The sequence below is a fragment of the Acanthaster planci genome, linkage group LG04 (genome assembly GCF_054643075.1).
Source record: "Acanthaster planci isolate LZ-2023a linkage group LG04, COTS_SCS, whole genome shotgun sequence".
Classification (NCBI taxonomy): domain Eukaryota; kingdom Metazoa; phylum Echinodermata; class Asteroidea; order Valvatida; family Acanthasteridae; genus Acanthaster; species Acanthaster planci.
In genome coordinates, this window is record NC_141780.1 from 645,984 (window position 1) to 671,666 (window position 25,683).

At 38.8% G+C, this 25,683-nt stretch overlaps 1 protein-coding gene across 2 annotated transcripts; it reads right to left on the reverse strand.

The window, feature by feature from the left end:
- Nucleotides 1-697: 697 nt before the first annotated feature.
- On the reverse strand, nucleotides 698-25,572 carry LOC110988231 (mitochondrial 10-formyltetrahydrofolate dehydrogenase-like). Of its 2 annotated transcripts, none has more exons than XM_087135735.1 (23): nucleotides 25,392-25,572; nucleotides 15,731-15,872; nucleotides 14,474-14,559; nucleotides 13,757-13,905; nucleotides 12,251-12,416; nucleotides 11,479-11,583; nucleotides 11,251-11,340; nucleotides 10,721-10,855; nucleotides 10,057-10,185; nucleotides 9,624-9,712; nucleotides 9,011-9,155; nucleotides 8,437-8,619; nucleotides 7,760-7,824; nucleotides 7,044-7,194; nucleotides 6,484-6,554; nucleotides 5,755-5,948; nucleotides 5,513-5,606; nucleotides 4,871-4,970; nucleotides 4,096-4,194; nucleotides 3,702-3,867; nucleotides 3,240-3,345; nucleotides 2,877-3,076; nucleotides 698-2,296 (listed from the first exon to the last, which is right to left on the reverse strand). In XM_087135735.1, the coding sequence occupies exons 1-23, from the start codon at nucleotides 25,434-25,436 to the stop codon at nucleotides 2,241-2,243; spliced, it is 2,766 nt and encodes a 921-aa protein (XP_086991861.1). In that variant the 5' UTR covers nucleotides 25,437-25,572; the 3' UTR covers nucleotides 698-2,240. The 2 variants fall into 2 exon arrangements, with proteins under 2 accessions (XP_086991861.1, XP_086991862.1); XM_087135736.1 differs by lacking the exon at nucleotides 25,392-25,572 and adding an exon at nucleotides 20,828-20,984.
- Nucleotides 25,573-25,683: the final 111 nt, after the last annotated feature.

The window sequence follows — 25,683 nt, forward strand, 5'->3', positions numbered from 1 at the left end:
AACCTACCTGACTGTACCTAAGCATGTTTGCGTTTCTCCCGTTGAATCTTTGTCGCTTTATTTACAAGTCTCTTTGATCAATCTATGAAACTAAAAGTCCATCTGTGAGGACTTATTTCGTTACACACCCGTGTCTCCCTTTTCCGATTCATTCAATTCATCTCTCATGTTATAAGTACGTGTATTACCTATTCAAAATGCAAATTATAATAATCTTATTACTTTTTGCCTTTGAATGGGCCAATTTGCCGGTTCTGATAATAACAACATTGAATAAATGTTACCAAATTGATTTATTTGTCTAAAGGCATGATGTCACAAGTTAAACAGTGCTTGGTTAAAAAGTAGGAAGTTGAATAAATCGACTCAATTCAACCACGCATAGCTTGCTATTTAATTCACTGCCGAGATCAAATTTGAAGAGGTAACCTTTTCAGGGAGCATACATGAAATTTCAAAGTCCTCTGAAACATTCTGCAAATTTATGAACGAAGTAAACACCAGACCGTTGACTTGAACTGAATTCGTGGCATAACATTAGCATGAAACCCACATTAAGCAGTTCAAACATTTGTCTGTTTCGTGAATGGTTAGTACCATCCACGGTACAAGCCTAAATCAGTGTGTAACTATGCATTTCATTGTACAAGTCATTCAACACAGCACAACACAGTGAATCGGAATTGAAGCAGGAATATTTAAATTTTGCGCGATTTAATGTTGGTAAATCATCATTCATACATGATGTTGCAAATTAATGGTCATTAGTGGACATCACAAAATAAAAAACAAGTAATCATAGTTTCGAGGTTTAAAAAAGTCTGTAATACTCTTATCCAAGACTCAATTCATGATTTATGTTGATCACTTCAAAACTGCAACTATAGTTTAGAAAGTCTTTTTGACATTGCAAATACTGAATATTCTGTAAGGATAAAACTGGGGGGGGGGCGGCTCAAAATCAGCCTATGCTACAAGATGATTCTGTGTATGAGTCCGGTAGAAAATATTTAAAACATAAAACGGTATGTTGAGGAGAATCATGCATTCATTCTACACAAACTTAAGCCACCTGGGGCACCATTAACCCTAACCCTCCTCAATCCTTCACCTGTTGGAGGACTGAGGAGTGTTAGGGTTAATAATTAAACTAAAGCATAGATTAAGTCAACTGTACAGCAGAGACACACATACTTAGATGATAAAATGTTTCTGCATAATAAAATTGGGCATGAGGATACAGCATTATCCTTAATATTATCCACAAATTGGTGCTTAGAATATAAAGTAGGCACATCTCTGAATATTGAGAAAAGCAAAAATGCTCAATAAGAATACTTGAAGCACATGTCCGCTTATCTGTGTGACTACAAATAAAAACCAATGGCAAATTGACATTCACACAACTTTATTTTCACCCAACAAACCCAGAAAATGACCCAGTATTTGTCTGTCTCCTCGGCAATCTCTTTTCTCCAGTTTAAACCTCCTTTTCAAGTTTTGGTTGTACCTTTGTCTGTGACTCATCTTGCTTGGGCTGCTCCCATTTGCCGGGGTTCGGTAATTAGCAATTCTTTATCAGATTAAAATATTACTGTCAACTGCTCTGGAAACACCAGTCATATTTGGAAAACTTCAAGGCAAGGTACTTTAATAATCACTTGTAAGATGCCTGTAAGATGTGAGTGGTTAGAATGATGATTGATCACATGCATTTAGAAGTGTTACAATGATTCGAAATGGATGAATAACAAACTTCGCCTGTTAACAAGCAGTGCAGTGACTGAAAAAAGGTTTCAGCTGAGGGAAAGAAATGAATCAACCAATATATGTTTGGATTATATCTTGAAAATCATATTAAAAAAATGAACATAACATATGTTCCGGAATAAATCTTCTTTGGCTCCTTTGTTGCCACAAGATGTATTTAAAATTGTAAAAAAAACAAAAAACAAAAAAACTTTGCATAATCAAAAATTTTTGCCAGCTCCTTGCAAGCAGAGAACATTCTTGGTGTAGCACCTACAGCTGCACTCAAAATGCAATATTAGGCTTTCTATCATTTATTCATCTTGTTTTATTTCAAATTAAAAACACATTTCATAAGAAAAAAAAAAAGAATCACTGCAGCTTTGTTGGCTCAGAATACCTCTGTGTAAAATCACTCTTTGGGACGTGATTGGCTCTTCATGCCTCTTTGACTTCTGTAACTTCAAGAAGTGTTTGACGAGCTAGGGTAATCAATACTCCACTGTGACTGTCTTGGTCTTCAAGTATTCATTCATGGCCTCCATTCCTGCATAAATTGAACACAAGAAATCATGACAAACCTGCTAAACTAGTACCACACTTGAAGTGGCCCGTACATTAGCCTAACATCTGACATCCATGCAGGGTGAAATAACAATCAATGCTGAGTCATTCATGAGACCTCTGATGTCAGGTCCAACTGTTGATACCCCTTAAGGCATCACAAGATCCCACAAAACCATCGCAAGACCAATACAAGACCTCAAGTCTGAATTCAAGTCACAAGATATTTTAATGAACTGCAATAAAAGTGTTCGTTTGTCAATGTCCACTCTGTGACTCATGACTGATCTGATGACTGGTCTAGTGACCGATCTTGTGACTGGTCTTGTGACTTGTTTAACGGTGTTGACTGCAAACTTATTCCGATTAACTTTGCTGAAATGAAGTTCCATAAGTTTCAGAAGGTGTGAGGCTTTACATGTCCTCATTTTGAGGTCAGGTATCCAGTAAAATTATTAAGATCAGGAGAATGTTATCAACAGATCCTTTGAAAGTATTATCAAAATATATTACATGATCAAAATAATAACCCATTGGAATAGAATGATATTGGACAGCATTACCCAAGTCTTTGCCAAAGCCAGACTGTTTGAAACCACCAAATGGTGCAGCCACGTCAGTCTTGTTGTAGCAGTTGACAAAGACGGTGCCAGCATTGAGCTTATCACTGCAGTAAAGAGCTTTGTTGATGTCGTTGGTGAAGACGCCTGAAGCCAGACCATACTCGGTGGCATTGGCACTTCTTAACATTCCGTCAATATCACTGTGAAGCCAGAAGAGATCAAGCTTGTCAACAGAAAGAAGCACATTAATCAGAGGAGAACATCACTCATAGATCTGAGACGATAGTGCCACACATCTCACACTACATCTTTCTTTGCTCTTGCATAACTAATTTTCTCAGGAGGAAAGGCTTCTTTTCTGACCTGGCATTGAACTTGCTGACAACCATGACAGGGCCGAAGGATTCTTCTTGTGCAATCATGTTGTCGTCCTTGACATTGGTGAACACTGTGGGCTCCATGAACAGACCTGCAAATATCCAAACCAAAGGTTCAAACTTCAGGAACTGAAAACTGGAGAAGTCACAAATATCTCGCAAAATGCTGTAACTTTCCAACCCAGCATAGAAGGCATGACTTCTCTCTCACATGGCCATGATTGTCAGAATTTTGCACTTATTTCTTGTGTTCATTATCAAAAAGTAGTAAACTCAACCAATTAAACCCTTAAAACAGTAGTTTAAATCCACACCCCTAAAACTTTAACAAATTAAAAACTTTAAAGCTTCCAATCTAAATATTCAATACACTGAGTTATATTTCCATCTGATGTTCTAACAGGTTGAAATACGTCACAAGTTCAGAGTTTATGTGCAAGTGATTTACCTGGTCTATCCACCTGTTTGCCTCCGTACATCAGTGTAGCTCCTTGTTTTTGACCAATCTCACAGTATTCCAGGAGTTTCTCCAAATGAGAGCGGTGGTTCTGAGGTCCATGGGCAACTGACCGATCAAGAGGGTCACCAATCTTCATCTTCTTGACATCTTCAATCTAACATGACCAAAACATTTGACGTTAAAGCCACCATAAATATAAAAGTAGACAACTCAAGATAAAAATAGTTGACCTCGCTAACGATCTTCATCTTCAACCTAACATGACCAAAACATTGATATAAAGCCATCATGAATATAACAACGGACAACTCAAGATGGAAAAGTTGATTTACCTTGCTAACATTTCCATACTAAATTTGTCATCAATGGCTTGATGGCTTACCACTCTCTTGATAAACTCATCATGGATCTTGTCCTCAACATACAGCCGGCCAGCAGCAATGCAGTTCTCTCCCTTGTTGAAGAACACAGCACCCAGTGCCTAACAATACAAATTGGACACAGACTATTTCAAACATGACAAACTGAAATTGTGTCACAAGCATGCTATCACTACCTCAATTTCACCCAGGAATACTCCTTTTTGAAACACAACCAAGGTATGTCCCTTACATGGGCAGATCCTGATTAAGTATGTGCGTCCATGTGAGTATGCCCACGTAGGAACATTTATGGAAACAGAAATTTCCTATGAGGTGCTTGTAAGCAAAAACTGCATACCACACAAACTGCTATTCAATTATATTGAATGTGACAGGATCCCTGTTGTTTTTCCATTAGCACATTAATTTGTCGAGCAATGCTTTCTGCTCCATGGGTGGTTAACACCAAGCTGTCAATTGGAATAGCCCTGATTTCATTAGATCATGCAGTATCTATGCTGGATCTTTACAAGCACTTACATCAAATTAAAAGATGACACACAAACTGTTTCATAAAGTCTAATTCAAAATTGGAAGCCATTACTGCTTTGGCACAACACTTGTGGACAGGTGGTATGCAGGTGGCATGATGGTGGCATGCAGGTGGTACGCAGGTGGCATGAAGGTGGCATGCAGGTGGCATGAAGGTGGTAGACAGGTGGCATGCAGGTGGTAGGCAGATGGGAAATTCTTCACAGGGAACTTTTCTTATTACTCCTACAACATCAGTCTTACCTGCTTGACTGCTGTCTCCATGTTACAATCGGCGAAGATGACCAGCGGGGATTTACCTCCCAGCTCCAAGGAACACTTCTTGAGATTGCTCTCGGCACAACTGATCATGGCAAAATGCAAACCAAGTAAAAGAAGGCAGTTACACAGGTGTGATTGATCTATACGTATTGAGCACTTGAACAAGTTTGGAACTAGTGAGATTATTCTGCTACATTAGTGGAGATTTACTTCAACAGGACGAGTGGCTGGACAGTTTTCCCCTTTTCTGCTGTGAGTTTTATTTCCTAATTCCCCTCCTCCCTAACTTTGTTGGGAGCGTTTAATTCAAGCTTGTAAAGTACTAGTACATGGGGGAGGGGCACATTGGTACAGCAGTGATACATTCATCATATTTCCTGTCAGTGACTTGGGTTCGAATCTCAACCTGGTTGAAAGCTGGACTGAGTTTCCGGTTTCTACCCAGATCTCTCCAGAATACCACCAAACTGAATGGTTCTTCAATAGTTCTTTTTGTAAGCTAGCCAACTTATAATGCCAACTTAATGATACCAACTCTTTGGTTTCATTTCACAGAATGAAAGGAAGTATTCTTTATTCTTAGAATTGGAAAAAATTGAAAAGTCAGTTATAACTAAACTGTACCTCTTCATGATGGTCTTTCCGATGGGCGTAGAGCCAGTGAATCCCAGCTTACGAATATCAGGGTGATCAGCCATTCTCTGTCCTACTACAGAACCTGAAGAATTCAACACCAGAACAAGAGGAGTTTATATCACTACTTTGAGTCATATCTGGACTTTCCACGGGCACAGTTGAGTTTAAACTTCTTGCAGGAGTTCTGACGATGTATTCATTCAGATTCAAATTTCAGATTTGCCACTTACCTGATCCAGGGATGATGTTGATGACACCAGGTGGGAAGCCAGCTCTGACCACCAGCTCGGCAAACTTGAGGGCCGTCAGGGGGGTGACCTGGGCTGGTTTGAGGACCACTGTGTTTCCTGCAGCGAGGCAAGAAGCCATCTTCCAGGCTAACATCATGAGAGGGTAGTTCCATGGGACCACAATGCCGCATACTCTGTTGAAGAAGGAGGATTTAGATGTTTGTATTTAACAGATGTAAATGGTTTGGTTTTGAAAAAAAAAAAAAAGAAGTGCGAAAGCCTCTAAGGTTGTAAGGTTTGGTTCCTGAGAGCTAGCTTTTTGGCCAGGACTTCTTAAGGGGTATTCGATGGTACAAGAGGGCAAAATAAAGTGGAGGAAACCAACCACTAGAATTTCCAATGTTCTTCATTTGAAAATCTAAATCTGCTTTTGGTTGAGGTGTTTCTGAAAATGTTTTTTGTGGGAAAGCTGAATGTTTCAATAAACTATCTATCATACTACTTTGAACAAACATGAGAGTCTGGAGGCAAAACCTTCTCAGATGCTCCCAGCTGTTAAATCTTCATAAGGTATCTCTGCAAGTGTTTTCAAGAACATGAATAAGTCGCTCTGTACTGATGGACAGTGACCTCAACTCTCATGAGTTCTAATACAACTTTTCAAATGACACAAATACTCAAAAACACACTCAAATACTGACTGGGGAGCCAGTGCTTGACAAGGCTTACCCCATAGGTTCACGCTTGGTGTAGGTCAAGTTCTTGTTTGGTCGGGCATTGTTGATGGGAATTGTAAGACCCTGACAAAATAAAAAAGATATCCAAATATTAAATAATACTGCAATGGATGTACACTCTCAGGCAAATAAATCTTGACAATGTTTACTTTGATCTGATGGGACAGCAAAGTCACTGGATGACATTTCACGTTAATATTTAATATTCCATAATGAAAGTTGGAACAAAGATAATAGCAGTTGTCAAGACTTAAAATCACAATAATGATTTCTATTATTTTAAATATAGTGGATCATTTCATGCCTAGATGTAATTTTACTTTTAAAATTAACTCTGAAAATGTAAAGATCCTCCATAAATTGAAATAATTTTTCTACTCTTTAACCAACTGTTGGCTTCTTTTTTACAATGAACTAGTTTTATTTCTTTCATATTTCCATAAGTGTGACATTACCACAGCATCTCATTGTTCTTCTACAAAGCCCCACATACACACAGGGGTTTGGTTCACGCTGAATACACTAAGACTTATCAGGCCTGCCCCTGTGTACCTGGATCTTGTCACACCACCCAGCAAAGTAGCGGAAGGTATCAATGGACATGCCGATATGTGTCTTGATGGCTAGAGTGTAGACAGCTCCTGAATCAATGGATTCTAACGTTGCTAGTTCTTCCTTATGTTCCTCCATCAGATCAGCAAGCCTGAAAATGCACCCATGCCATCAATTATGCTACTAGTTTGGATTGACTCTCCCATTACAAACAGTCCAAAATTCCTTCCACTTGATTTGGCACAGTACACAGACATATAGGGATCATTGACTGATGTTGACTGATAGGACAACTCTGTCTAGAATGCATCTTTGCATAGAAGGGTCAGAGTGTTAATTTGAAAATATCTGACGCCATAATTTTTGATGTCATCTTGAAGCATTACTGCCATAACTACCATTATAGTTCTTGTACAGCTTAAAATGCCAAGGGTACATCACAGAACCATTACAAGTTACACTGTCCCTGCCGCTATGACCTGCTTTGATTACAGTTCGTTCTAATCCCTTTAATCATGAACACTTGATGCCACATTTATGGCATATTGAGGATCAAAGTCTTAGCTCTCGCTCATATGCACATTGCACATCCTCAGTCATTCCAATAACCTGATGAAGCAGTCTCCCAATTAATTAGCTGAAAGTCAATTTGTATGAACATTCTATGAATTATTGGGCCAATAACTTCACACAGTATTTGTTTTCTCTACACTTACTTGAACATGAGAGTTCCTCTGTCTCTTGCGTTCATTTTACCCCACTCACCCTCCTCAAATGCTTCCTACAATCAAATCAAACACCAGCTTGTTACAGACATCTTCATGACAATCAATTTGGAAAATGAAGAAGGCCTGAAATTCTGATGACTAACAAACCCAATAACAACACAGAAGTAGAAAGCACACAGGTGCGGTTTAATGGAAACACAGAGTAGAAAGCTTGGAATCAGATTTCATTTACAATCAACATATGAAAAGAGCACATGTAGAAAGGAGCTGAAAAATAAACAACTTTAAGGAAACTGCAAAAGACCAAATGTCATGAGATCCAGGACACTGTTCTGAGTAGAGGTTTCAGCTAGAGTGATCGGTGACAAAAGGACTTTGTTTTGTTTGTTGCAGGTGATGTTTGTAAACCTGACAATCTACTGTAGGCAGACAGTACGCTCTGTTCATCATCGCAGGACTGACATCTGACAAACCTTCAAAAGAATTTTGTATTCATTGTTCTTAATCTTGGAGGTAGAGTGTAAGTACATGTAGATGAGCTACAAAGTGTGAATCCATAAATGTGCTAGAAAAAGGAGGCAGTGGGTTCTGGTTGAAGTTTGCAGGTAGATGGGGTTGAAGAGGGTACTTTTCTGAAGCAACTGACTCAGCAAGTGGCTCAGTACCTTGGCAGCAGCGACAGCAGTATCAACGTCTGCTGCCGTTCCTTTGGCAACCTTACAGATGACGCTCTCATCAGAGGGGTTAATGGTGTCAAAGGTTCTGCCGTCTTCAGAGTCCACAAACTCATTGTTGATGAAAAGCTGATGAGGAAACTCGATGTCCATGTCATTCACATTCATCTTGATCTGCAACGGAAGAGAGGAATGGTCAATGGAAAATTTCAATCCAAGAACATCTCATGATCCAGTGAGATGGGAGACACAATATAGATTATCAAGTAAAGAACAAATGTGGTCAAATGTCCTTTTTGGTTGAAAATGTGTTAAAATAATACTACTTCTATGTAATTTGATACAATCTCTTTCACATTCATTTTCTCATATCATGCTCATGCGAAATACCGGCATTCATGAGAACTTGGACCAAAAAGCCCATGTGAAACAATGTTAAATGTTCTCTATCTCAAACTTTAATTGATGCAAGGTATGAATTGATTCACTCCATGGAGCAATATCTTTAATCAATGACAATTAGGAGTTTTATTTGTACTTTTGCCTCTTGAGCAAAGAGACTTACCGCATCATACTCAAAGACAAACTCATCCAATCCACGTCCCTTCTTGACAACTTTCTGCACAAAGGCATCATATGTGGTGGCCATGTACACATCCTCATTGGACAATACAATACCGTTACACTTCTGTTTGACTTCCTCAACCAACCTTTGAGACAAAGAAACAAATGAGAAACTGAAAAGAAAAATCTGAAATGAGGAAACAAATCTTCACAAACATATTCCAAGAGTTTCAGAAAGAGCAGACAAGTTTGGTTCTCAAATCCTAAATTGACATCAGCACCAGGGGGGAAATACTAAGCAAAGTTGAAGTTCAAGTATCATCTGATGGTTTTTTTTTTTCAACTGGTGAAGTTTTTCCTCATCAGATTTCACGAAGCAATCAATGGTTGCATTAATGACTTTTCTCTCACTGTGTGAAGTACTTTTTATTTTAAGTACTAACAGGGTCAAAGGTCATGAAGCTGCTCAGCAGGAAATATGACACAGCAACTTTCTGTCCTGAGCTGTTGACCAATCACAAGTGCCATGCACTGACCAATCACAAGCAACAGAAGAGCAAACCACAGCTTCTCTATGAGCATTTAGCCACATCATAGTGTTGACATGTCCTTACCTAGCAACATCCATAGAGCCTGCTCCCATTTTGAAAAAATCTGAGTCCCCACTGATGTTGGTTGTGGACAGGATGCCTGCCCAGATATCCTACATGGATAGAAAATACCCAGTGTTGAAACTTCTTGAAAGTTAGAGTGGTACGTTATTTCTTTATTTACATATTTTGATGTTGAGTAATTTGTAATCTAGATGTTCTTATTCTTGATGGAAAAAATGTTTGGGAAGGTGCAGAAAAATTTAAGCTTTAACTTTGAATGAAAATAAGTAGCTTAGTTTGCAGGCAAATGGTTCCAGAATCTAGGGGAACTGTGCTTCTAAGATCTAATAAAACAAAGACTATGTTTCTGTACATGTATGTTTACATGAGTATACTGCTAATAAGCAACACAAGTCCAATGTCATGTCTACTGTTAGTCATGTCTGATACACACCTTGATAGCTTCTCCCATCTTGATCTCTTCAGGGGTCATCTCAATCTTCTCCTCAGCATCGTCACCCAGTCCATACTTGTAAGCTGGAATCATACGGCCATCTTCAAACTGAAGGGTCTTCACTTTCAGCTATAATGAAAAGAAAAATGACGTAAACATATCCAACATTTATGACCAACAATAAATCAGGTATGAATTGATCATTACTTGTCATTTGTTGATTGTTTGGTAACACGATAGCAACATCACTTGAAAACAACCCCAAAAATTGCTTGTGCAAAAGATATGCATGAACAGGTGCTGGCATGTAGTAAGTCTACCAGGAGACGTTGCTCGGTAATAAAGCATCCTCCATTCACACACTGTGCCCACAAAGCTCAGACTACTGGCTTTCAACATGAGTCAGGTCTTGTATTCAACACACATTTCGAAACATTACAGGTTTAAGGGTTTTGATGAGAGTGGTGTTGACATTTTTCTCAAGTCCATGCATGTGGATTACTAAATCTTGTTCAAAGAAAAATATCAACATTACCACACACCAAATTAACTAAAGTCCACGAATTCTTAGAGTCTTAGTTCCCAACCATCCCCAAACAAATCTTACCATTTGTTCTTTGTTCTTAACCCTTGTTAATCAGCCAGCGAGTAAGCAAAGACTCACCATTTGGCCATCGTTACCAGAGAATACCATACCGTCGCTGGTGACCACAGCTGGCGTGGCACTGCCAGGGACAACCACCTCCCTGCCCTTGGGTCGCGCCCCTTTGAGCAACTTGGATCCAAACATGGATACTTTCTGCAATAGCAAATTAAGGACTGGTGACTGTACAGTAAAGACAAACATAATGCTTGAAAACATGTACACTATCCATTACTGATCACTGGTATATTCATGTGACAATGCAACTACCCTTCACCTCAACTACCTTGCTTGTTACTTTTCTGTCACTCCTTGATAAAACTAAAATGCAGTAATTACGATGTTAAAAATTCATCCGTATTAAGGACTAAGGTTCACATCTCAAGGAAATGCAAAATATGATGTCACAATCTATTAGCAGTAACATTTGCTGCAGTTGAAATGAATTCAACTCCTGTGAATTTACATTGTGATTATTTGATCTGATATCACAAATTTGAATAGATTTTGGTGTCAAGTATGAAATGACTTTTAGCAAGGATTGTTCTCACCTGTCCATCAATAGTTGCCCACGCCCCTGGGATCATGTCATTACCACGGATGAAGTTATGCAACATCTCTCCAGTCTGGTCCCACTTGATCTAAAACGTGGACATAAATACGAAGTCACATATAGCAGCTAGTGTGATATGATATGCTGATATGCTGACACTATGCCAATCCATCAAACAGAATTCATTTGGTTCAGTTAAAAACAAGGCATTTCATCCCAAGTTTACCTCGGCGACTTCCTTCTTTTTCCAGATGGGGTCATAGGTCGCCCCCTCCTCAGGCTGGACGATTTTGGGTGCTGTGCCGTCAGCGATCATCTCAACAGCTTCACCCTTAATCAGACAACAAAGACACATCAACTTGAGAAGTTACTTGTAAACTAGAGCCACAAAACCTGTCAATAACAGTGATAATCAAAGTTGTAGTGGAGTACAAAGTTCCCTGATCACTGCCAGATACAGAGAGAGTTTGGAATGGATAAATCTCCAAATATATCCACTAGTCTGTAAAGACTTACAAAGAAATTAAAAACTTCAACAATCAGAATCTTTTAAAAACTAGAGTTTTGCAAGACAAAACGTTTTGAAAAATTTTCGTTGAGCGTGAAAACTTTGTTCTTAAGTTTAATAAAGCATTGTATATAGCCACAGTGCACAGTTTGATTTGCCTCCATACTGACTTCATTTACTGTCTACTGCCAAAGCTTCTCCTGCTTGACTCACAAACAATTCAAATCAAAGTAAACAACGTACTTGGACAGGATGCCACTACAACTTGGGTGAGGACCTACTTATCAACCTTGGGAGAGGACCTGCTTATCAACCTTGGGTGAGGACCTGCTTATCAACCTTGGGAGAGGACCTGCTTATCAACCTTGGGGGAGGACCTACTTATCAACCTAGGGAGAGGACCTGCTTATCAACCTTGGGAGAGGACCTGCTTATCAACCTTGGGTGAGGACCTACTTATCAACAAACTGGGTAGGAACCTGTAACTTACCATAGCTTTGATACCCTCAGGGTACAAGAATCTGTTGTACAGTGTATCCACCGTATCATTGATGTCAACATACACTTCCCTCTGTAGGAGAACGGGTCCGGTATCCAGACCATCATCAGCGTAGAAGATGGAGAATCCACCATACTTGTCACCACACATCAAGGTCCTGCAGACGAGGAAAATAAATTTCATTTCACACTTATATCATACGTTCTGTTACAACATTTTACAATTTTGACAATGATAATGTGGGCATGTCTATTTATTATGCACAAATTTTATACAGTTTCAGAAAAGCTAAACAATAACATCTTACTACAACCAGGCTGTGCCAAAGGCATGCACAGGTGACTCAGACAGCTACCAAATGACCCATATCTTCCCATAGAGCACAGCTAGAGATGAAAACTGTGGCACAGGATATAACCAGCAAATGACTCTACTAATATATGGCCCAGGCTGGGAATCGAACCCAGGACCACAATGGAGAGATTCAAGTCTTTTAGGCACTAGCCACCTGTACAACAAACCCAAAGGAGTAACATTAGCCCTAACAGGTAGCATCAAGCAATCAGTAGACATGAAAGTTGACCATGTTAGCTTGTGATTGCTCAAATACTGGAGTCATTCCTGACAACTGCAATGTTTTTTTTCGAATAGAACGCATCATTCCCAAAGAAATCTGAAACCCAATTCATGACTTCTCTACAACTTTCCAGGATTAAAATATGAGAATTTCCATGACATTCAATGTGATTTTGCAGAGAAAAATTGTTTGGTATTTTTAACTAGGAAGACTGCCCTAGTCATTACAACAGAATGACAAGGATATAGCCTGGAAATTGACGATTAGTCCATTATCACACAAAAAAATAAAAAAATAACCATCAAAAATAATCTTGTAGGATCTTGATTTCTATGACTATTCCATGGCTTTCTTCCTTCGACAACATGATTCTACATGTAGGACAACCTATGTTTTCCCAATTGTCCATGACTTTCTAAGGCAACGTTTTTTATGGATTTTTCCAGACCGTGGACACCCTGAGAATGACAGAAAATGCCTAAGAATTGCTATCTTTGGCGTATTAACATCTTGAAATACTTGTTTGCAGTGCCCGCTGCTACATCTGACTTGAGCCAGCCGACACCGACAAGCTCGGTGATCGAGTGGTTAAGACGTCTGCACTAGTAAGCAGGAGGTTGTAGGGTTCGAGTCCCACCCAAGTACCCTTGTGTTTTTTTCACAAGCCCTAGGGGGCATACACTGAGTATTCAGTGTTAAAACTACAGGTTGGGCAGGGCAAAAAGTACACAAATTTATTTACATATCCCTGGCGCAAATCCATCTTTGAAACAGATTAGCATCATCAAAAACTAATTGCTTTTGTTTTCTCCCTATTTATTTCCTGCATCCAACGCAATCCAAATAGGAAAATTAATGACAACCCTTAAAACTCCCATCTGAAATTCTACTCTGAAGCCAGTGTGATTGATCTGTATTACCAATTGATGGCTGATGCCCCTCGATGTCTTGGTAAGATGGATGGATGGTAGACAATAGATCCATGCTTAGGATGGTCAATGACCTCCGTTGGAATGAACTGAGAGCAGAACGGCATGACATTCAGGTCTGGTTGAGTTTCCTGGTAGGCCTGTAAGATACCAACCAAAACGTCCCGCTGATGACATCCAAGCTGATTTTAAGCCATCATATGACCATTACACAGTGTTATGAGTTAAATTTGAATAAAATCTGGTGCACAGAGTTTTTTAAATTCACGTGAACATAATATGAATTCTCCACACTAAAGACGCTGTTGCTATACCTCATGATTTGGGGCAAGCTTTTGCTTTCTCAATGGATAGGAAGTACACAAAGGAACCAGTTCAGTTCACAGTACCTATTTTGCTTTCACTCTAAAATCGTGAGTCGTCATTATACAAGTAAATGTAAGAATGTATCAACTTTGGTAAAAATCACTCTAATTTTATCACTAATTTCAATAGTTACTACATGTATATGATGGTGTAACAGGGCAACCTCGTAACCTACTGCAGAATACCCTAAACTACCTCATGAAAATAACCAGACCAAAGATGTAACAAATTGTGGGGTAGTCAACACAAGGTACATCTGGGTATTCCGTTGAGGCCAAGACGGCACAAATTGTGTGTGCTGTAAACAAGAGATTTTGATACAAACGCATGAATGTCACAGACCTGTAGGACCTCTGGAATTGCTTGGCCTTTCACCCGCCATCTTGGAAATTTGAAAACACGGACGCCATCTTTTTCCGCAGTGGCCGCTGAAATAAGAGACACAAATTATTCATTAATATTGTGAAATAAGGAAATATGACCAAAAATGCAATTCTTTGTATGCCTGGAAAAAGCAAATTATGCAATGATTGAATAAATCCTAATTGCCTGACTGGAGAACCACAGCTCCTAATTGCCTGACTGGAGAACCACAGCTCCTAATTGCCTGACTGCGGGAACCACAGCTCCTAATTGCCTGACTGTGGAACCACAGCTCCTAATTGCCAGACTGTGGAACCACAGCTCCTAATTGCCAGATTGTGGAACCACAGCTCCTAATTGCCTGACTGTGGAACCACAGCTCCTAATTGCCAGATTGTGGAACCACAGCTCCTAATTGCCTGACTGTGGAACCACAGCTCCTAATTGCCTGACTGTGGAACCACAGCTCCTAATTGCCTGACTGTGGAACCACAGATCAGAGGTCATGAAATAGACTTATTAATTCCATGAGCACCACTAAAACAATGCCAATATGCCATTGTTACCTTATGCATAATTCTCTCACAAACATTCAGTATTTGTATCATGCTGCATCTGTCAGGCATTCAGCCCTCACACGTGCCCAGACCAACCAAATTAAGAGGGTTCAGATGCAGGGGTTGCATTTAAGGATTCCATGACAAATCTTATGACACTTTGAATGTGACTTAACTTAAAACATTGTTTGACAGAAGGACAAATCGTTGTCACAAATTTACTCAATCACTTGTCCAACCCTCCAGTTTTTGTCACTGATTACCGTCAAATAATGCAAACTATGAGACTAGGAAATCCTAACCCATTCAAACAAATTATGTGCAGAACTGAGCAGTACAGAACAAATCCAATTCCCTCCTTAATTAGGCTATTAAATAATAACAGATCATAACAAAGTACTAAAGGAAAGATGTGTTGTATGTGTTTTATGTACATGAGTATCATTTTCCTCATTTTTTTCCATGTCCATGTTTTTTGTTTTAAAAACATTAATAATAATAAGTTGTTTCTAAATTGTATTTAGATGTAATTATATCTTTGAATTCCTTTTTTTATCTTTGCAAGATCGTTTGTATTTCAGCCTCTATGGCTGCAAAGATGATTTAAATAAAACATCATAATTACTTTCATAGTTATCATTAATTATTATTGCAGTTCTTATTTGATTGGAAGTATTACCGAGCTGGTCAGGTTTGCCATTCACATCAGGAATTGTGAAGACCCCTACGATCTCATGACCATTGCCTCTAATCAGCTTGTACACCTCCTCTCCGAACTGACTCTGACCAATCACAGCGATCTTCATCTTGTCCCAAATACTCTGACCAAGAAAGACAGACAGAAAAACAGTCTCATTAAAGCATTGCTCAATTTACATGCTTTTCCTCCTTGATCCTTCGAAACCACTTAATTTCTTTTGAAGGACTGTGTAGGATTAGGGGAGTCAACGGAACCTAATCCTCATTGCATTAAAGGGGGCTAGTTGATTGCTAAATTACAAAAAGACTCATACTTACAAGCCCCAGCAGTTGAAGAAAGTTACAAAGAAAAAATGTCTAGATAGCTGAGATGAAGAATGGAAGCAGCCTATAAAATCTTGATAACCTTGTTCACACCCGATGTCATGGGCTGAAATGTACTGGTTCTGTATTCAGGTGCTTAACTTACATGTATCTCACAGTTGAAAACACAATGGAACACAGATAAGAGCACAGAAAATACAAAGTCATGTTTATACCATGGAAAAATTGGGGTCCCAAGTATCCATTTTTTAAAATTGGTCTTCTATTACTGATAGTACATGGTACAAATCTGTAAAGTCCCAAGGACCTTGTTATAACAGTGTTTCACTGTAAGCATGTAGGCAGAAGGAAAAACTTTTTCTAGCTTTGGCATTTACATCAGCCACATCTGTGAATGTTTAATGTCAACCAAATGTTAGCATGAACACAAATCAATAGCTCAACTATTCCATCACGTTGCTGGTTACATAAATTTGCTTAGCATCAAATGCAGCATACTTGTAGCCACTTCTCAGCTGGTTTGGATACAATACATATGCAGAGAACGTTTCCAAAGAGGGTTTGATGAAAGCTCAGTTTCCAAACCTTTGTGCTATGCCCTAACCTGAGCTAAGGGTACAATTTTTTCCAGTCAATCGTCCTTGTTGAAAATATGTCACCTGCAAAGCTTTAGATAATAAGACACTTTGTTAAGGATAATCAAATTTCCAAAATATTTTGTTTCATTGTGGAAGTAAACTATGGGAAAAGGGAACTATTTCACAACTGAAGTTTGCATTCTTCTTATAACAAGAGGACTCGGAATATTCAGTTGTAATACCCTCCTGTTAATGTTTTAATGATAAACTAGAGACGTGGTTTCCAAACAACCACAGAGCTGTTCGGATATGCAAGCTTTTCCAAATCATTTCTCGCTACTTGCAATGTTTCAACCTAATCAGACATAAACTTCAGAAGATATACATGTAATGCTTTGAAGGATGCACCTTTCATGTCACATGACTTGTCACCTAATGATGTCATCATCACATGTAACACTTATTATAACAATTCCCATTCTAATGATACAAAACTTGCAAATGTATACTGTACAAATTATTAGCACCGTACTCTATTAAGATTTTGCCAATAATGATGATTTTTCCTGCATGAGGACTACACCTGTCTCTTTCTTCAGAATTTACCTGTTCAGTCATTCAGTTTATGACGTCAGATCTTTGGTGAATTGCTACCAGTACATACATGTATACATGTAATGCAGGTACATCATTAAAGAAGCAGTATGACTCAGGTTGGGTTGTTCTTGGACAGATGTACATGTACCATAGACAGCACAACAAAGCAGCCATCCCTGCAATTTATCTGCCTCAGACAGCAACAATGAAACCACCTATTCATATGCCATAGTGAATCCACACAACATGAACAGCATAGGCAGTGACCTTGAACAGAAGTATAACTGTAGAAACATTACAGATTGCTGGGGAATTATTGGAAAGATGCCATCATTTGTAAAGGCCAAAACGAATTCCATGCATACATGAACGTCATGCATGTATATGTACATGTACTGTACAAACCATCAACCAATACTAATGCCAGCCATATACATGTGTATACACCAGGTGCCTTTCAGACATATCTGTCATACATCAGTAATTATGCTCTTTTTCAGAATAATTAAATACATGTACAGGAGATATTGAGGCACATGGAAGTACAGGGTGCAGACCACTAATTCAAGTGAGAATTTCTGGCCAGCTCATTAACATTAAAAGTGCCCCCACCAGCAGTATCTTTTGAAAAAGGAGATTGTTTGGGCCCCAAAATGGTGAGATTGTGTAAATTCTTGCCAGGATCAACTCCCTGGGTCTTTGAGCTTTCATATGAGAGCAGATTGGCTAAAAACTATGGTTGAAAAATGGTCTTAAGTGCCCGAGAAAGTTGAGGTTTGCCACTTGAAAAATGGCTGCAATTGGACTTCGGAAAAATGTAATTGGTTAACCCACACAAAAAAAGTGTTTCAGAAATCTCAGGGATGTTGGCGTGCATGTTATTGGGCCCTGAACAGTGCTGATTTTACACTGTTTTCAGTGGGGCTTGAATTAGTGGACTGGACCCCACACTGCACTGTACCTCCTCAACCATTATGCAATGCCACACTGCAAAGTTATGCTCCAGGTCAGAGGTCAGGCCACACCTTTATTCTTAGCTACCATGCCAGTTGGATGATCCATGATCGGTGTACATGTATATGCTGTCACTTAGTGCAAGCATACAGAACTTTCTACACAATGTACATGTACAGTACATGTACATGTTCACTGTATGTACAGTGTGCATGTACTGGTATACGTATAAACATATACAGAGTCCAATCCTTCCCATTGAAAACCATGCAAACTGATGACACTACACTGTACATGTACATGTACATCTATATTGTACATATACATGTATACATGTTCAAGTATAAAGCATGTCTGTGCATGAAATGTGAATTTTATTCCCTGCTTGGTGCCTTGGAAAGCAAATTTATATTCCCACAGGATACCTACTGTACATGAACAGTATTTCTAATGCCTTGTTTGTGAACTAGCCCTTGAGATTGTACAAATTTAGCATTTGATGACTTCCTACTTACACACATGAACATGAGGAAAAATGACACAGGAACTACCAGCAGTTTTTTTTCATTCATAATTCTTGCTGGTATATATGTGTAAGGAGAAGATTAATTTGGACTAAGACAAAGAAATAATGTTGAAAGCTGTGTAGTAACACAGCTGAATGCCTGACAAGGATTACCCTACAAAGCGCCAATTGGTAAGTTACCCAAGAATATTACACAATTGCATTGGAGCATGTGTTATCAATTATCAGGATGACAAACAGAAATTGCTCAATCCAGCTTCCACTGGTTTCAGGGAGTTTGAACAACTGGCATGGTGGACTTTGGTTCCAGGCACACCACCTGATTTTTTCTAGTGTACACAGTGCCTTCATGTACCAGTGCATGTAATTGAAGCTATCTGTGTATGTGCCACATCATGTGTCACATGGAATACCATGGACACATCATGTTTACAAGGACAAAAAGTCTGTCTGTGACTTGGCAATAAATAAACATAGAATCCGGATCATTTATCTCAACAATTTTGATAATCTAGACTCAGTCCTACCAAGGGGTTTAATAATACATTCTTGTGAGCAAAGTTTAATCAAAAGTACATGACAGGGTTCATCTGCAAACTAAGCATGACACTTGTAACAACAGAGAGAACTGTTCATAAAATCATATTCCAGGAAACTTTCTCCAAATCACTTATTAATGAAACAAAAATCACAACATACCTTTGTAACACATGTTGCCACTATATAACAGCTATGACCAGGTATTGACACATGTGCACGTAAACACATACACTCCTACACATCCTGATCTAAGCCTAATTAACGGCATTAAGAATTACACTTATCACTATTTTATCTTCTCTTACCCTGTAAGGCCAGTTTATTTCAAATCTGGGACAAGATTGATCCTGAATATCTGTACCGAGTCAAATAACCCTTGGACCGTGATCCTTTTTTAGTATCTGAAATCTAAACACGTAAATAATTCTAAAGATAGAAGCAAAGGACTTAGAGGAGGACAAAAAAATGATTCAAAATTGTCACCGAAAACTAAACTAATAGGTTTTGAGAATGTTCCAAATTGGATCACATCAATACGACTTTTTTGTCATGACGTGTGAACAAACTTCCTTACTTTCATAACATCAAATACACATTAACAGGCTAAAATTGGCAAGCATTGTACTTTAAGATTTCCTGAACAGGACAAAAGATTGTGGAAGTGTTCAACTCGTTGCTTGCTTAACTGACAATGACATCTACATGTATATGTATCTAGGGTAATGGGGAAACATGAAACAGTTCCAAATCATTGTGGTACATGTATATTGCTCCTCCAAATTAACAACCTGTGTAATTTCTAGCCAAGACCTCTGTTCCCTGTAGAACAATGCTAAGCCACAGTAAAATTCTCAATTGAGCTTGGAGTATAACATAAAGACCAATCTGACCAATCTTCCATTTTGTTGTGGTCTAAATAAACCGCTTCACATTAAAGAAAACTGAATTTTCACGATTTTACCAAAAAAAAAACCCAGCACTGATTCATTGATCTTTAGACTAAGTGCACCACCAGTACATATGAAAATGTGCCCACTCTACTGGAATGCTAAATACATTTAAATACCACTGGGCATATTTTCAAAGAAATTAAAATGAGAATAAGTGATGTATTTCGGTAATATTAACATTCAAGACTTCATTCCTCTCTCTCTAAGATATGTAAAGCATAAACACCACTAGGTTACGTATATCTGGCTACGGATATCTATGATACCCCGTTCAAATGTATGCAGAGATATTTGACTGTTCACTTGGCCTTGGAAATTTCAATCTACATGTAAGATGTTCTATCTTACATACATGTACTGATGGCCTAATCAAGAATGTCTATCTTACCTCCATGACTAAACCTACAGTCCATGATTCTGATTCAAGTCTACATGTATGTATGCACAATGAGCAGTCACAGAGTACTGTGAAGTCTTAAAGCAAACTGAAGAGACAAATGGCTAATGGCTGCTCATCCCACCGAATAAAGCTTAAAACAATACAAATCATAGCACGTTTTCCTGTGCAAATATAAACAATATAAAACAATACTCTATAGCCAACTTACTGTACAGGTCACAGGTTAGGAGTACTGAACTTTCAAGTTGACCATGAAGGTATCAGCAAAAGACCCACACTACATCTAGTAGGATTTAAAGCAGATGTTCTGGACAGTTTAAAACCCACGCTACCCTCCCTGCTGAATACAATGCCCATGCCTGCCCTGCATGACAGAAAAACCCCATGCAAAACCAATAGCCAAACAAGACTACTGCATAAAAGTCATGCATAGTACATGTCCACATCCCCAGGACCGTGAATAATCTACCAATCATAGGAAACCAATCAGAGGAAAATGACACACCCCCTACAGACCCTCTACATACTAGCCAATCAGAATGGCTGTTAGATGTATTCTAATTATCTGCCGATGCAGTATACTGTTATAGTACTATAAGGCCTTCCTTGAATGATTGCCATGGACATTAAACCTATTATAACTCTGCCTTTGTGTTGAGCAGCATTCAGCAACAACAAACCAAGAAGAATTCATGGCACTGTGGGAGGTTCAATCCTACATGTACACGTACATGTACACTACATGCTGCATTCGTAATGTTCTGAGGCACATTGTACAGTTCTGAGGCACATTGTACAGAGAAGATTTCCGGTTAGGACAATGAATGCAGAGCATATGCCAAAGGCCCAAAGTTAGAAACTGAGAGTTAAACTTTAATTTTGACATGGTTTGTGCATGGAAGGGATGCAGGCAACTTGTTTGTTGATGGTTGTACTCAGAAAGGATTAGGGTGTCAACATTTACTTCAAAACCTTCCAATACATGTAAAATATTGCTCCTGAATGTGGAATGAATGTCCCTGCTGCTGCAGGTACATTCATCTTTGGAAAAAAAAAGACTATTTCTAAAACAAAGGAGTTATACTATGACAAAACTAAGCGAGCAATTGCAAGGATCAAAAATCAGTTGAGAAGATTCCACTTCAAGGGAAACTTTTGATGATACTTTACTCTTACAAAGGATGATGGACAATTCTGAGTACATACCACAAAACATGGCAGAAGAAAAACACCTCCGCTTGTGGTAATACCAACATATTAAGGTATTTTAATCAAAAGGACATGCACAAAAAATAAAGCACTTCACCGGGTCTTGTATGTGATATTTTATCACCACTGGTAATGTACATGTAGGTCTGACAATGTACATGTACATCCAAATGCCCAAGTTTAGCGCCCCATGAAAACTTCATTCGAGAAGTCCCATGGGACTGAAATATCAGAGAGCTTTGAACGAGTTAGGAAGTGAGTGGTTCATTAACCAATTGCAACCATCCATGTTTTTTTTTTTAGTAAAAATGACACTTTACACTAATGATTTCAATTGAGACAACACCTTTTCTTCAAATTTCATGAGAAGCCCCAATCTGTGGATAGAGACCTTTTTGAGTTCATATGCCTGATGAAATTATTTCATAAGTCTGATCTGATTATCAACAATTTTTCCAAGAGGACAGGGGCAGAACCAGTAGTTTGCTTAAACTGAAAAGGACAAACAAATCATCAAAAAGATATTGGATTGATTTAACCTGTGTACCTCCAACACAGAAGGAATGACCCAACCTAGTATCATCAGGTGTCAGTCCCCTCCATCATTGTTAAAATCATTCCTAAATCATATAAGGCTTATCAGTTACTGCAAAATGTACACAGACAGGGGGGATTACCAGCATTATCAATGTACTGCTCAACAAAAGGCCAAGGCACGAATTTGCTCATTTTCTGCAAGTTGAAGACTTACAACTATAACATGAGTACAGAATTGTGAGTTTTGGTAACTCTAGATATGAAGTACCAGTATACACAAATTCATAGGAATTTTGAGGTCAGTTTGAAACTTTGTAAATGTGACACTCAAGTACAGTAACTGTGATGCCAAATTATTTCTGAAAGTTTTGGGGCAAAGGATAGATTCCAATATCAGCCAAAATGAATATAATGATGTTTTGCTCGCAAACTGTCCAGCAGGGCCGGAAACAAAGAATACAGTGTAGTAGAACTGTGTGTACAGTACCTTGATGCAGGAAACAGTACCAGTTCTATGTTATCAAGTTTACTTTCCAACATTTTCACAAACTCTACCACACAACAGCAATTAATCAACTGCTGTTAGTGCTTTAGGATGGTAGCCTTTCTGATGTTGACTGTTGATAGTAAACCAAAAAATGATACACAAACATGCAGTTAAGAGCAAAGACTCCAAATGCCAAATAACTTAGAGGCAAGCAGCCACCTGGTTACATTTTTTGGATTTGTCATTTCAAATAAAATCTGTTTAAGGCCAAGCTCACTGCCGGAGACCATTGAGAAAAAGAAGAGATATTTCTGACAGTAGCTGATATTCTTGTATATGGTTTGAAGATATTCAGAGTGTGATCCTTGACTTGTGCTTGTGTTTATTGTTTAAAATTCTGTACATGTGCACCCAACATAATCTTCAAGCTTTTGTGGCTAATTTGAGGGTGAAATCTAACGTTTTTGTTGAGCCATTATTTCTAGGGTCATCCTTGCCAATCCACTTGGACCTACTATCACCAAATACTATCCTATGCTAACAAATGTGATAAGTAGAGTCCTGGTCGCTGTCGGTCACATACTTTCTTTTTTTACTTCACATGCCACTTCACCCATGCGCCACTTCACTCACAATGTTTTGCACAGAGTTAATGCATGCCCTGATTTCAGAAGTACAGGTCTGTGATTAACCAACAAATAGCTGCATCTTAACCGGTTTATTGCATGCACTTTTCAGATACTGTACAATACTCAGAAAATAGAGACCAAGACACAAACTAAAAGCAGGCAAAATGGTGTCTGTCACAATGCTCCAAAATTTCAAAAGGGAACCTTTTTTCTTTTTGCAGTAGTGCATTTTGCAGTGACAGTCTGACACATGTACTTACATGTAGATGCATGAAAACAATTCTAATTCTGTGAACTACTCGTAAGTGAAATATTTCTGAATTTTTAACAGTCATTTCATGACAGTTTCACATTGTTAAACTTCAGAATGTACATGTATTTCATGCTGTCTCAGGAGTAACTGGCTCCCAGCCATTTTTTTCATTCCATGCTGTTCTTACTGTGAGTGCTGCATCTGATTTTACTTGAAGTTTTAGCTTTGCATTGGCTTTACATCAAAACCCTCAACAATCTCAAAATCTACTAAATATCCTAGTATTCCTATCTGATCTTTTATCTTTGCTGGCATTCAGGACAGATTCAAGTGGGCTTGGGTAATTGTGTCTTCCTCTCTGTTCAATGTTGATAAAGGCATGAGTGAAGTGGCACGTGGGTGAAGTGGCAGGTTGGGAAGTGGCATAAGCGAAGTGGTAAACGGATGAAGTGGCTAAAAACATTCAAGTTACTCAGACCTGTCCAAATGTTCAGAAAGGAAATAAATATGTAGGGTCCAAGTTGGCACAACTGCAGAATAGCCTTTGCTTATGTCTCTCATCTCTCACCTCGTAGCCTAGCTCGCCACGCAGTCATGGTTGACTGCCTACCCACATAAATGTCTTTCTTATTGCACTCTGGCTCTGTATCTTCATAGCTGGCTTCAAGGAAGTCCATTTGGAATTAGAATTTTTTCAATAACTCCCATTTACTGTGCATTCCTCTGCTCCAAAAATTATGATTCTATATTTCCATTTCCCCCGTACCACACAAGTAATTCAATGGTATTTGCCCTAGTATTTAATCGTCATCAGAAAGTCAAATAGGAAAGAATTCCATACATACGGACACCAGTAATTATTCCCAACAGAAAGAAAAAAACCATGTCCAGAAAACTTTGATTTAGGAAGGAAAATACCAAGTCATATACTTAGAAAATATACATTTTCAGACTAGTCTAACAGGGTTTATGCACAAAATGTATGGTGGCATCCCCATGAGGAACTCTTCATAAAATAAAAATTGGCAAGAATTCCATATACTAGGCACAAATCATCGCTCATCTAATTTTCCTTGCAGCACTTAGTTTACTAGCCATCAGAATGTGTTAACATGTCCTAAAGTCAAATTTAGCAGGGATATATTGAAGCATTTTACTTTGAAAACATAATTCTTCAGGGCAGTTCCATAGGTTTGTGCATAGGCAGGGGGATAGGGTGTCAAGTGATGTCTGTGTATGGTATCGAACTTTTTCCTCAAACTTAAGTTAAACCAACTCAACTGTTTAAAGCAGGGAAACTATTGAGGCTACCGTAGACCTACATGTACGAACACGTAGGCCTAGCATGTCTAGGTCTGGAACTAGGCCCCCTACTTCCTGGAAATATTTTCCCTTAAGGCTAAGTCATATCCAAACACATCTTTGACCGGCGGTACAACATGTACAATGATCGTCACGTATGGTCCTATGACCTTCATCATGGAGGAAATGTGAACCATATGGCATACGTGTGATCATAGAGCAAATGCTCTTGGGACTGACGTACGTTACACAGCCAAGTTCCAAGTACATGTATTTTAAGAAGGTGCTATGCCTAACCTAGGCCCCCTTTCTATTCTTGGCCTTGACAAACATTGCCCGCCGAGCGTTTTCTTACCTGCGACGTAGAAAAACGCCTGATGAATCTAGACGCAGCAAGCATGGTTGATTGATCCCGCCGGACGGCTTAAAATAACCGTTTAGGTTATCACAACGCCGTGTCTTTCTTTGCGATAACCCAACGAATACGTGTCCCTCCGCAAAATTTGTCAAGTACCGTTCGCGTTATTACCCGTACCCTGCGTATGCGCCCTCGACGGCTTGTTGTACGTGCGTCATTTCTGGTGTCAACTAAGGTCAACTCTGCGAGAATAAGTTGTAAAACGCCGACTTTGATTGGTTGGTTCTCA

Bases quoted from the DNA above. Each gene is read 5' to 3' on its own strand.
- LOC110988231 (XM_087135735.1), bottom strand. From the start codon at position 25,436: ATGCTTGCTGCGTCTAGATTCATCAGGCGTTTTTCTACGTCGCAG. The intron at 15,873-25,391 runs GTAAGAAAACGC...TTTCTTGGTCAG, and splicing joins GGCGTTTTTCTACGTCGCAG to AGTATTTGGGACAAGATGAA. The intron at 14,560-15,730 runs GTAATACTTCCA...CTCTTATTTCAG, and splicing joins TGGCAAACCTGACCAGCTCG to CGGCCACTGCGGAAAAAGAT.